General features: G+C 46.9%; 1 protein-coding gene across 2 annotated transcripts in view; it reads left to right on the plus strand.

Annotated features, from left to right (window-relative positions):
• The first annotated feature begins 1,524 nt into the window (after nucleotides 1-1,524).
• Nucleotides 1,525-12,973, plus strand: part of LOC115085863 (gastrula zinc finger protein XlCGF58.1-like) — a 35,460-nt gene continuing 24,011 nt past the window's right edge. For both annotated transcript variants that reach the window (XM_029592381.1, XM_029592382.1), the window contains exons 1-3: nucleotides 1,525-1,757; nucleotides 3,757-3,883; nucleotides 6,734-6,853. In XM_029592381.1, the coding sequence (XP_029448241.1) occupies nucleotides 1,719-1,757; nucleotides 3,757-3,883; nucleotides 6,734-6,853 (286 nt within the window). In that variant the 5' untranslated portion in view covers nucleotides 1,525-1,718. The remainder of the gene's footprint in view (nucleotides 1,758-3,756; nucleotides 3,884-6,733; nucleotides 6,854-12,973) is intronic.

The raw sequence follows: 12,973 nt of genomic DNA on the forward strand, positions 1-12,973 counted from the left end.
TTACCTCATCCACTTCTGCCACTCTGGCCTCTGAACGTTTTCTTTGAGAGCCAGGAGCTCTTTGCACTGGATGCACGCATACAACCTCTTACTAACTGGTAGAGAATCATACAGGTGGTACTCAATGCAAAAGACTGGATAGCCACTATGTCACTGCTGGGCTTCTGTAAGCATCTTATAGGGCCATTCATCAAAATGCATTAATGGTGTTAAAAGTCATTACACATGCGATATGGTACCTTGAATGCAAATTTTTCAAAGGGGCGGGATTAATGAAAATGAGGGGTAATATCGTATTTTTTAATGCCAGAAAAAGGGGGGGGGGGGGGGGAGAGAGAGTCTCTGGGGAGGCTTTCATAGTATTCAACTATTTATATCACTATAGGAGGGCGAGCTAATAACTTGAGGTGAGGTTTTGGGGCCAATCAGACATGCAGAGTGAGACGTACGAACAGCACAGTACACCTTAGTGATGATTTGGAGTGAGGAAAGTCTCACAAAGATGAGATTTCTACAATGTTCTCTCACCCTAGCTTGATAGTATCCTGTTATAGAGTCCATCAAGCTAGGGTGAAAGAACACTGTAAAAATCTCAACTTTGTGAGCCTTTCCTCACTCCAAATCTTCACTGAGGTGTATTGTGCTGTTCGTACGTCTCACTCTGCATGTCAAACTGGCCCCCCAACCCTAAACCACCACCAAAACCTCACAAATTATTAGCTGGCCCTCCTCTAGTGATTATAAATAGTTGACTACTAAGAAGACCTTATAAAGAGGAGCTCTCTCTCTGTCTCTGGGAAAATGCCAGAGAGATTTTCTGTCTTCACTTTTGTTCTGGCTGGTGCAGTATCAATTAATAGCCATCATTAAATGCTTTTCCTATGGATCTATCCTGAAGTGATGCGCAGAATTGAAGGTCAACAAATCAACATTAAATAAGGTGACCCTTTTTACTGGATGAACTTAATACATTTCTTGAGTAGGTCTACGCCCCATTTCTCAGGTGCCACAGAACGAGCAGATCAGATTAAAAGATGGTATTTGTCCCCACAAGCACAAAAGGTTGGAAAAAAATATTTAAAGTTTGATGAGGATTTCTGTGTTTGCTGGGTTGGGAGACCGTGAAGGCTGCGGGGCAGCGGGAATCTGCGCTGCTCCTGCCGGGGCTCAGCAGGGTAAATAGAGGTACTTTTCCTTTAGAATAGTAGTAGTGGTGGTGGGTAACTATAAGCTGAAAATCTTTTGGTCTGACCCATCCTGGCCATTCTTATATTTTTAATAATAAAGAAAAAAAACTATTATTGTAAGAAAATCATCTCCATGCGATCTCTGAAGAATAGAAAACTTCCGCCCAGTGCCAAACCTTCTACGACTTAAAGCACCCCCTCTGTGATGTCATCAGTCTGTGCCCTCCGTGTACTAATTTGCCCGCCTCCTGAACGATGTCATTAGTCTGCGCCCTCGGTAATCAGATCACCTCGCTCCGGCGTGACTCATCATTCTGCGCCCGGCAGGAGGCGGAGTTGTTGTGCCCACGTGCAGTTGAAAAATCAGATTCGGGGACGAGCTTCACCTCTCGCAACCTTCTTCCGAGCCCTGCGGTTCTGACTCTCAATCTCCGCTTTCCTCTCCCGCTGTAACAGCAAGAGGGCAACATTCAATTCTTCTCCAGCCTGAGAGAGAGAGTCCCCAATTCATTTCTCATCCTGAAAGCATCAATGGCAGAGAGGAAAATGCCTGCAGGACCTTCTGCTCAGGTAGGAGATTGCCCTCAACTTCCTTCTATCTCTGTACAAACACCAAGGACATAAGAAATGACAGGCTGGGTCAGAGCAATGCGCCATCCAGCCCAGCATCTCATCCTGAAAATCCCAATATGAAAATGTGCCCTCCACAAGAACTAAAAGGTGGAAAAAACAGTCTGTATGGCTAATAAATATTTATGGATCTGTCTCACATTATCTCCTTTTCCTTCTTGCATCATCTCGATCCAGGCACTCCCATTTAGTCTTCCAGCCAAACTGTCTTCCCTGATAAGAACATAAGACATGCCATACTGGGTCAGACCAAAGGTCCTTCAAGCCCAGAATCCTGCCTCCAACAGTGGCAAATCCAAGTCACAAGTACCTGGAAAATACCCAAACAATAAATAGAAACCATTCTACTAATGCCAGCAACAAGCAGTTGATTAATAGCAGTTTATGGACTTCTCCAGGAACTTACCTTGCCACTCCCAGCACAAAAGGCAGGCAGTGGAGATTACTCTTTTAAGGCTCCTCAGGATGAGGGCTGTAAACCTAGTACCTATCCCCCAGGAAAATATGGGGCGTTATTCCTTCTAGTTTATCGTTTGCAAGAAGGAAGGTTCCTCTCCCCCAATCATGGATCACAAGAGTGTCAGCCGTCACCTACAAGTGAGTCATTTCTAATGTCGAGGTCGTCGATCCTGGTACCCAGCGTAGCCATGTCTTCTTTAATTTCGGTAATTAATTGAAGCAGGTCCTGCCTGTGCTTTTTTAAGTCTGAGCGAAGCTCAATAAACCTTTCCCGAAGCTCCGATCTAGAGGGGAGGTCAGCGATGACCATCGGCGCCGCGTGGTCGGGCTCGGCCTCTCTAGTACCGTCTGAAGCCTGCTCCGCTGACTGGCCTCCAGGTTCTCCCTCCGATTTGGAGTAGGAAGACTGCTGTAAGTCGACATTTTTTTTCGTTTCGCCATCATGGCAAGAGTGTAGGGAGCAGATTGTGCATAGTGATAGCGCGAATGAAGAGCAGATGCTCACGATTTAAATAGATATTACAGGTTATCTCCGGGAGCTCACATCCTAGGCAGCCATACTCGCCGGTGACGTCAACACGCCCCACGGTTATCTATCTTTAATCAAGTTTTTCACTAGTATGTCCACAGTGGCTTTTGAAGAAAATACTGAAAAGCTGAGGTAACTGCAGGGGTGTATCTAGGGTGACGTCAGCTTTGAAATCTGATTCAGTCTCCATCTGCTGGCAGGGGAGCATAAACCCATTGGTCCTGAGTCCATCTGTCTACACTAAGGAAAACGAAATGATCAGGTAAGTAATTTCTCCATTACTACATTAGTGCAATCCTCACCGTATCCACTAAAGAAACTGCTGCTGGGGATTCTGAGGCGTAAACCTGCTCACACATTATCATCTTATGCTTTGTACATCCTTTAATTACTACATTAGTGCAGCCCTCACTGTATCTAATAAAGAAACTGCTGCTGGGGATTCTGAGGCTTAAACCTGCTCACACATTATCATCTTATGCTTTGTACATCCTTTAATTACTACATTAGTGCAGCCCTCACTGTATCTAATAAAGAAACTGCTGCTGGGGATTCTGAGGCTTAAACCTGCTCACACATTATCATCTTATGCTTTGTGCATCCTTTAATTACTATGTTAGAGGCTAAGAATGGGGGAACTTCCTAATGACAGGTATTAAACATTGCAATCCTACCCGTCTCTGTACAAACACTGCTGCAGCTTTCTAACCTGGGACACTGCAGAGTCAGCCCTGACTTTAATGGGATCCTGAGCAGACCGGGAGTGAAGAAAACGAGAGAGATCAGGTGTTCCAGATTCTGTGTGGAATTGGTTTCCAGTTGCTATAATTTTGCTCTGGGACTGTACATTCTGTGACAGTGAATTAGATTTATAATTATTTAAATATTGGAAACCTTCCCCCTGCTGTCCTGATCATTTGCTGTGCTGAGCATTTTTGGTTTGTGTTTCAGGTCCCAGTAACCTTTGAGGACATCGCTGTCCGTTTCTCCCAGGAGGAGTGGGGGTATTTAGAAGAATGGCAGAAGGAGCTTTACAAGGATGTGATGAAGGAGAATTATCAGACCCTCAGCTCACTTGGTAATGAGTGACTTTTTATTTTTCAGAAATTCGTATTTTTGGGAGAGGTAGAATAGAAGGTTATTTCATTATTGAATGAAGTTGGGTCTTCTCCCTGAGTTAGTTGGGGATGTTGCGGAGGCAGCTTTCATAGCTCTTGGGGGGAGGGAGTCATGCTCTTTGCTCTGGGGTGACACTTAGGCTGAATTCTTCTGTGGTACTAGTGAGGAAAGCCTGCAAAAAAATAAAATAAAATGAACTGCAAATTGCAATTCAGTAAACCTCCCATACCCCAAAACAGCACTAACTGCCAGCACTCAAACAGTAACAACCTACCAATGAAAAGGCAAAACTGGAAATATTACAGCAGGCCCTGACACACTACTACACGTCTTATTAGGTAAACAGAACAAGCCAGGTTGCAATCGACCCCTACACAGAAACTGCAGACTAGGAGAATACCTCATCTCAGTTCCACATGTAGACCACAGATAGCCCCTTACCAAATACGAATAAAGTACAAATAGAAATATGCAGACAGTATTTGAGCTGGAAACTGCAAAAGGCCAGACTCTGTATGCAATGCAACAGTGGGAAAACAAATCTCGTCATCACTCATAAAATTATTAAAATCAGGAAATATAGTATTACCATACTATTAAAAAGAATAAATATTTCAAACAGCTGATGAAGAGAATAACATTCAGTAATGAAACATTTTAAAAGTTCTTTTTATCAGTGATCAGACCATTGCAAATAATTTAAAATTCAGCAGTGCCTGTGCTTACTGGTACGAGGTTGTGCCAACATATTACCCCAGTATTACGGTCTCTCCTCTGGCTTCCAGTACAGTGGAGAATTTATTTGCTATGATTGTTCACGAAACTCTGAAAACATTTGGTTGTTACTTCACTGAATCCCATTTTGCAAATGTATCTCCCTGGAAGAACACTACTGTCCACCAACCGAGGGCTCTTGGAGGTCCCCTCTATTTGCCAGGGAGAGACACGACAGAGCCTGATTTTTTTGGAATTCGTTACCTGAGCAGCTCGGGTTGATTCCTTGCTATGAGCAATTTAAGGAGCAGCTAAAGTCCTACCTGCTTAGTCGTGCGTCTGATGATTCTGCGCTCTGCAGATAATAGTATTGAGTGAGTTTCTTTATGGTATCTTGGTTTTTATTGGATGATGTATGTGCTGGTAGCACGGATGCTGCATCTATGCATGGCAGCCTTGATTGTTCAGGAGATTTTTTTTAACTATCCCATGCTTGTGTAGGCAGCCTGCGCATTGCTCTTAGGCTCAGCAGTCTCAGCTGTTTAGAAGATTTTCCAGCCTTTGAGTTTTTTCTTTTTTCTGCATAAATAGAGTTTTCTTTTTTTTTTTTTTTAGCTTTTTATTTAAAGATTTGCATGCATCCAAGTCCACATTAACATACATTTAAACTCTGAATCTTATACAGAAGTACAGAATTGAAATGGAGAAACTTACAGCAATCCGCCGAGACACCTTACCTAAGTTCTGTAGGATGTGGTCCCCCTTAATCAGACACATTGATCAGACCGAGAGAGAGAGCTATTAATGAGCAATCTGGCTCTTGATCGAATATAAAGCACCTGTATCCAGGCAACCCCAAACTGCTCTAAGGTAGTAAAGAGAATAAGGCCTTATCCACATCCAAGGAGATCACCATCCCTGAAAGGCCCACCACACCCACGGCGTGCAAAATGTGAAAAAGCTGCCGGGAGTTTGCCGAAGACATCCGTCCTTTTATAAAGCCAGCAGTATCTTTGCCAAAATCTTTAGATCTGAGTTTATCAAAGAAAGTGGCCGGTAGAAGCCACACTCCACGCTATCTCTGCCTTTCTTATAGACGAGGGAGATAGTGGCATCTGCCAAAGCACCTTTGCGGAATTCCTCCCTCCCCGCAGTGTTAAACAGGCCAAGAAGGAATGGAGTTCATGTTTGGTAAAACTCATCATGACACCCCTCCGAGCCCGGGCTGCCACCTGCAGTTCCAGCGCAGTGGTGGGAGCAGAAAGCTGCTCTGCCTGATGAACTGGAACTTCAGGCAGTTCAGGAGAATTAAGAGAGGACGTTCCGGCCCTTAAATCTACCTGACCCTGTGCCTAACAAACGCCAGTTCAATGTCAGTGAAGGAGTGCCTCAACCTACTGTCTGAATAATTAACCACATGACAAGCTGCTGATGCTGAGGGCATTTCCAGCCTGCGTAAGCTCCTGTGCTTGGAAAGATCGCCAGGACTTTCTCAAGAACTTAGACAAAAGATGGTTACACTGAATCCATGTAAAACAAAAGTGACATTTCACTCTTAAAATGAATATGCATGAGATATATTTGCATACAGTGGAGGCAGTGCTTGCATGTATACCTCGTACATATTCATTGTGGATATTTTAAAAACCAGCCCTGTTTGTGGCATTCCAGGACTGGAGTTGCCCTTCCCTGTTGTAACTTTGTGTACCATGGTCCCTTTTATTAGACTGGGATAAGAACCATCTACAGTTTCCTTCTTCAGATGTGAGCATAGAGACTCAGGGAATTCTGACCCCAGTAGGATTGCTGTGAGGCTGAAAGGCCATAAATCTGCAATCAGAGCATGCTTAGTTCATGTATGTGCACTGCATTGTATTTGAACAGGTTCTTGAGGGGGATAGGGACAAACCTGCTTTATTCCCTCCACTCTGTACCTACAGAAAATGCCCCATTCTGGAGCACGGGTGCAGCCCACAAGGTATCTGAATGTCTCTCTCAATGCATCTTTCCCTTCAGTGCAATCCTCCTGCAGAAAATGAGCAGTGATATTATACTGAGTGACTGTGAGAAACCTAATGCAGTGCTCTTACCCCAGGAACAGGCTCCCCGACCATCACCCCTGAGATTATATCCCACATTGAACGAGGGGAAGAGCCGTACATCAGGGATGAGCCGGGATCAGAGGAAGGAGGCACTGGGAAAAGCAGCTGCTCAGGTGAGTGCAGGAATAAGAGGGAGCGGGGTCAGACTGCTGAGCTGGAGAGTGGAAGTGCAGAGACCTCTTCACAAGCTCCTCTGCAGATCTCTGGAATCACTCACAGGGTTTCTGTGACAGGCAGTGCTTGTGTCTGGGTCATTTATTCACATTCAGATACCCAAAGCTGCAGAGTGTGTGATTTACATAACATGATCTGTCCCACAGTGCGTTTCCAGCCACCTGCGGTACTGTCAGACACCACAGCTGGGTTATTGTGAATGGCACAGCCATTAGTTTTTTTTTTTTTTTGTGTTTAAAACATTTTATTGATTTTGCATAACCAGCATAAGAACCAACTGTGACAAGAACATGTACACCAAAATAAACAGAATACCACATCAATGTATGGAACTGGAATTATTACAGTTGTTCGCAGATAAAGTCATAAACAACATTCATCATCCCCCCCCCCCCCCCCCCACCCCTCCCCCCTACCCGGCATTTAGTACCCTCCAAAAGGAATACCAGGGAGACACGATAAGGGCTATTGAACTTTGGATATACATTGGGGCAGATATCAGTAAGAGGCACGTCTCAGGAGTAAGCAAATGAAACATAGAGTAAGGATAGGAAACTAAGCGTCCACTCAGGTGCATTGTAGGACAGGCCGCCTACTGTCGACTACTGATGGCTAGCTCTGACTAAGGGACCATCGGAGCGAAGGGACACTTATAAAGTGAAGGAACACTAGTAATGTGAAGACACCCGCCCACCCGGGAACTACAATGAGGACCAAAGTAGACACTCATGAGAGGCACTTAGGAGGCGGGGAGGAAGGTCCAGGTCCTCCGGTGAGAGTCAAGTCGCTTGTGACGAAGGGCCGTGAGATAATCCAACCGCTTGTGATGCCGTACAAGGCCTGTGACCTCTGCCACCGTGGGTAAGCGATCGCTCTTCCAATATTTGGCTATCAAAAGTCTCGCTGCAATCCAAACTTGACTTCCAAACTTCCGCTGGTCTCTATCCAACCCCACAAGCCGTCCATCCAAAAGCACCGCCTTAGCAGTCAAAGTGACAGAAATCTGTAAAAGGTCAGCAAACCAATGCTGCAGGTCCGACCAGAATCTAGCTACATGGGGGCAGGTCCACCAGATGTGCCAAAAGCTACCCTCGAACCCGCAGTTGCGCCAGCAGAGGGAAGAGTATTTAGCCGAGATGGTGTGCAGACGTTGTGGTGTTAAGTGCCACCGAAAAAGCAGCTTGAAGCAATTTTCCTGGAGCCTCGCCGATATGGAGCAACGGCTGGCCATCGCAAAAATGGAGCTCCATTCTCTTGGGTCCAGCGATTCTCCCAAATCTTTTTCCCACTGACGAAGATGGGGTGGGAGCGCGGGGGGTGCTGTGTTCAGAAGACCATAAATCTTGGAAGCGACCTTAGTGAGCTTGTCTGCTCCCGTGCAAAAATGCTCAAAGAGCGAGCGAGTGGGTCGAAGTTCCCGGCGACGTGTGAGATGGAGAAGAAAGTGTCGTAGCTGCGCATAGGGTAGATAATTCTCCGCCGGGATATTATACTGTAGGCAAATTTGAGGGAAAGATAACAGTTGGCCTCCCTGATAGACATGCCCAAGCGTCAGCACACCAGCCTGGGACCAGGTGCAAAAGGCGGTCGAGGTAAAACCCGCTGGAAACTGTGTCGTGGTGAATAGAGACGACTGATAGTAGTAGAGAAAAGAGCCAGCTAGCTTGGTCTTCCACGTGCTCCAGATCAGCAGAGTCGTCTGAAGCGCCCACGGCACGCAGGTGACCGGGCGCCATGTTCGGCGAGGTTGCCAAAACAAGGCACTGATGGACATTGTACCCAGCATGGCTTGCTCCGCGCGCACCCATTGTTTAGCCTCCAAGGTCTTATGAATATCCACAATGGCTTTCAATTGGGCCGCTGCGTAATAAGCAGTAAGGTTCGGGACTCCCAGGCCTCCATCCTTTTTTGATAAACACAAAATGCGACGCGCCACGCGGGGAGGTCGCTTCCTCCAGATAAAATCAAAAATTTTTTTCTCTAACTTCTTCAGCAGTGTGGCAGACAAGTAGAGAGGGAGGGTAGAGAAGAGGTAGAATAGCCGAGGTAGAATATTCATCTTCGTGATAGCTATCCGACCGAGCCAGGAGAAAGGCCGTTGATACCAGCGAAGGAGATCACGATCAATCGCCTTAAAGAGCACTTCATAGTTGAGTTTGTATAGGTCTTCCAGAGAGGCACTGAGGTGTATCCCCAGATATTTCAAGGAGCCCGATGCCCATTTGTAGGGAAACGTTGCTTTGATAGCGTTGATATCCGCCTGGGAAAGGTTGATGTTAAGGATCTCAGATTTGTCGGAGTTAACCTTGAACCCAGAGACACTACTGAATGCAATGAGTTCTCCTTGCACTGCCGACAATGATTGGACTGGATCAGCTAGGGTGAACAGAATGTCGTCCGCAAATAGGGAGATGGTGTACTGATGACCCTGAAGTGCAATCCCTTGAATGTGCGTAGCGTGTCGGACTCGGGAAGCCAGGGGTTCCAGGAAAATGGCAAAAAGCAAAGGTGACAGGGGGCAGCCCTGCCTAGTGCCGCGCCCGATAGGAAAACGTGGCCCATATGTCCCATTCACTTTTACTGTCGCTTTCGGGGCCGCGTAAAGTTGATGTAACCATTGCAGAAAGGGGTTCCCAAAATTCATGGCCCGTAACGTCTGGAATAAGAACGGCCAATGTACAAGGTCAAAGGCCTTTTCCGCATCTATGGCTAGGAGGACAGCAGGTGTATTTTCCTTCTTTACCCACCAAATGAGGTCTATAATTTTGCGGACATTGTCAGCTGCCATGCGTTGGGGAATAAATCCTACTTGGTCGGAGCCGACAAGGCCAGGCAAGTACAGGTTGAGTCGTAAGGCGAGTACTCGAGCTAAAATCTTTAAATCTTGATTAATAAGAGAGATAGGGCGGTAGGAACCACAAATAGTGGGATCCCGACCTGGTTTGGCAATGATGGTGATGCCAGCTATGTTGGCGTGCTCATGAAAGGAGCCCCCATCGCGGATGTAGTTAAATAGGGAGACCATGGGGCCGGCTAGTTCACTAGAGAGTTCACGATAGTATTCGCTAGAGAGGCCATCTAATCCGGGAGACTTTCCATTTTTTAAATTTTTAATTACATCCCGAACTTCCGCCTCTGTGATTGGAGAGTCAAGGTATGTTTGCTGTTCTGCAGAGAGGGAAGGGAGTGGTACGGATTCCAGGTAAGACAAGATATCAGTAAGGGAGATCGTCTCATCCCCCTTGTATAGGTGAGCATAGAAGTCGACGAAGCTCTTCCGGATCTCTTCCTGATCCGTAGTAAGATTACCAGAAGGGGTTCGTATCTTGGAGATCATACCGCGCGTGACCCGTTCCTTCAATTGGCGGGCTAAGAGCCGACCAGCTTTATCGCTGCCCTCGAAGTACGTTTGTTTGAGGCGCTCTAAGTGGAAAGAAGTCCGTTCTGCGTGTAACTGCAGTAGTTGTTGACGTGCAGCCGTCAATTTACTATAGGTTTTGGGCGAAAGATTGGACATATGTAACTTTGCCAGGCGATCAATCTCCATCCTTAACAATTTGTCTTTAGCTTCTCGGTCCTTTTTAAGAGCTACTGCTCTTGCTATGCATAAGCCGCGGACTACCGCTTTCGAGCACTCCCAGACTGTGCTTACCGAGACCTCCCGGTCCGTATTGAGCTGAAAGTACTCTCGAACATGCGTCAGGAGCTTTTCCTTAAAAGAATCGTTTGTCAGAAGAGAAGCATTCAACTTCCAGTAAGCTTGACCACCGGGTGCTTTGTTGTCCAAAAGGTCCACCGTGACCGCCCCGTGATCGGACCAAGTAATCGCATGGATATCCGCTTCTTTAAGTCTAGGCAGCAGACCTTGATCCAGCAAAAAGAGATCAATCCGCGAGTAAGTTTTATGTGGGTTGGAATAAAAGGTATACATTCTAGCTGTTGGATAGCGGTGCCTCCAAACATCCAGTAAGTTCCAACGACGGGAAATGGAGCCAATAATGGATCGTACTTTTCGAGTAATCCGTCGCGAAAGAATATTGGTGGAGTGGGAATTGTCCTTCTCCGGGCACATCGTGAGGTTGAAGTCACCACCAATGATTAAAAAACCTTCTGTCTCATCATTCAGCAGGGTTTGAATTTGCTTCCAAAATATAGCCTGCGCCTGGTGGGGAGCGTAGATGGAAAGCAGGGTGTATATGAGAGAACCCACTTTAAGCTTGAGTAGGACATACCTCCCTTGTGGGTCAGGCCGCCATGCCAGACAATCAAAGGTTACAGAAGTGGAGATTAAGATACCAGTGCCTGCATACCGAGAGGTTTTGTTTGCCGCCGCCAGGAAAGCGTGGGGGTACTCCTTCGATCTCAGCAAGTATTCGTGCCTTTTGCGAAGATGCGTTTCTTGCAGGAACGCAATGGTGACTTTACTGCTATTTAACTCCCTGAAGAGCAGATCTCGTTTCGCACGGGTGTTCAGGCCCTTCACATTAAGAGTGAGAAATCGAGTCATAATAGTCCTCTATATTGAATCGTGACAGCCTAATCTCCTGACAGCAGAAGGGGAACGTGTGCCAGAAGGCACATGAGGCTCCCCGCCCCCAGACCAAACCATGTGTCCCAGTATAGAGGTGTATAAGGGCAGTAGAGTACCAAAAGGCCAGGTATAAATCCCCCTATTTCCGGATCCGCACATTCAGTTGTGCAGAGTCCCTACTGGGGTTGTGAGGCCTACCCTCCAAGAGGCCACCCATCCCCCAGCCTCCCCCTTTGCAATTAGTCCAACCCATCATAAGCAATAGCAATAAACAGCAATGAAAAGCAGTACAATGCGCATTTAAGAAAGCGAATTAGTGAAAACAAAAGATAGCTAAGCTGCAAAAACATGAAAACATGTAGAACATGAAAACATGTAGAAACAGTCCTCCAACCAGAGTGAAAAGACAGTGTATACACCCAGGCTGACTATGTCACCCTTGATCCGAGAGTGCTTCAGCATCTAGAGCCGTTTTGGCGCGGCTCCTGCGCCTAGATTTCCCAGCCGTTTGCCAATGCGATTGTAGGATCTCTAGGAGGGGACTTCCGCGCTTGGAGAGGCTGAGAAAGATGGAGTTCCAGCCCAATTTGAGCAAAGACCTTAACTGCCTCCTCCGTCGTCTTCAGGCGGTGGGTAATTCCCTGATGTTGAAAAGTTAACGCAAATGGGAACTGCCATCTGTACCGGACGTCCGCACTGCGTAGCGCTTGGGTGACTTCTCTCAGTTCATATCTCTTCCGCAAGGTGCTGGGAGCAAGATCTTGAAAGAGAGCTATCTCCAGGTTTCTCCATCCCCAAAGCCTTTTGCTCCTGGCGATCAACATAATTTTCTCCTTCTGAGAGAAACTCTGGAGATTAATAATCACGTCCCGTGGCCCAGTAGCTCGTCGAGGCCCAAGAGACCGGTGTGCTCGTTCTATGGCGATGCGTGGACCCTCAGGGTTAGAATCCAAACCTGCAGTGAGGGGGTCCTGGGTCAGAATAAATTTGCAGATTTCCTGGGCTATGGCATGGCAGTCTGCATAGTCAGGTGACTCTGGAATCCCTCTTATTCTAATATTGGACCTTCTGCTGCGGTTTTCTAGGTCCTCTAGTTTTTCATTAAGAGCAACGATCTCTGACTGTACCTCAGTTTTGGCCTGGGATAGATCCCGGATCGCCATAGCCTGCCCCTCCACCTTGACGTCGATATCATCTACGTGCTGCCCCAGGGCTCTCATTTCCTCCCGCGTCTCAGCAAAGGACCGCAAAAGTTCATTTTTGTGCTGTTTCATCTCGGTCCTGAGCTCTATAAACCAGTCCCGGAGCACAGCTTTTGTGGGTAGGTCCGCGTCGTTTGCAGCCCTGTCAGAGACGTGGGGAGGGGAGAGGATCGGGGCCTCCAGCTCGGGGTGCTCCGCGACGTCCGCCATGTTGTCTGGTCCCAAGGGCCCGGAGTCCTGCATCTCCTGTGCGGCTTTCACGAAAGAAAAGCGCTGAAGTTTGCTTGTTTTTTCTTTGGCCACCATCAGAGGCTAAAACCGACGGC

The sequence above is a fragment of the Rhinatrema bivittatum genome, chromosome 2, assembly GCF_901001135.1.
Source record: "Rhinatrema bivittatum chromosome 2, aRhiBiv1.1, whole genome shotgun sequence".
In the NCBI taxonomy this organism is placed as follows: Eukaryota; Metazoa; Chordata; class Amphibia; order Gymnophiona; family Rhinatrematidae; genus Rhinatrema; species Rhinatrema bivittatum.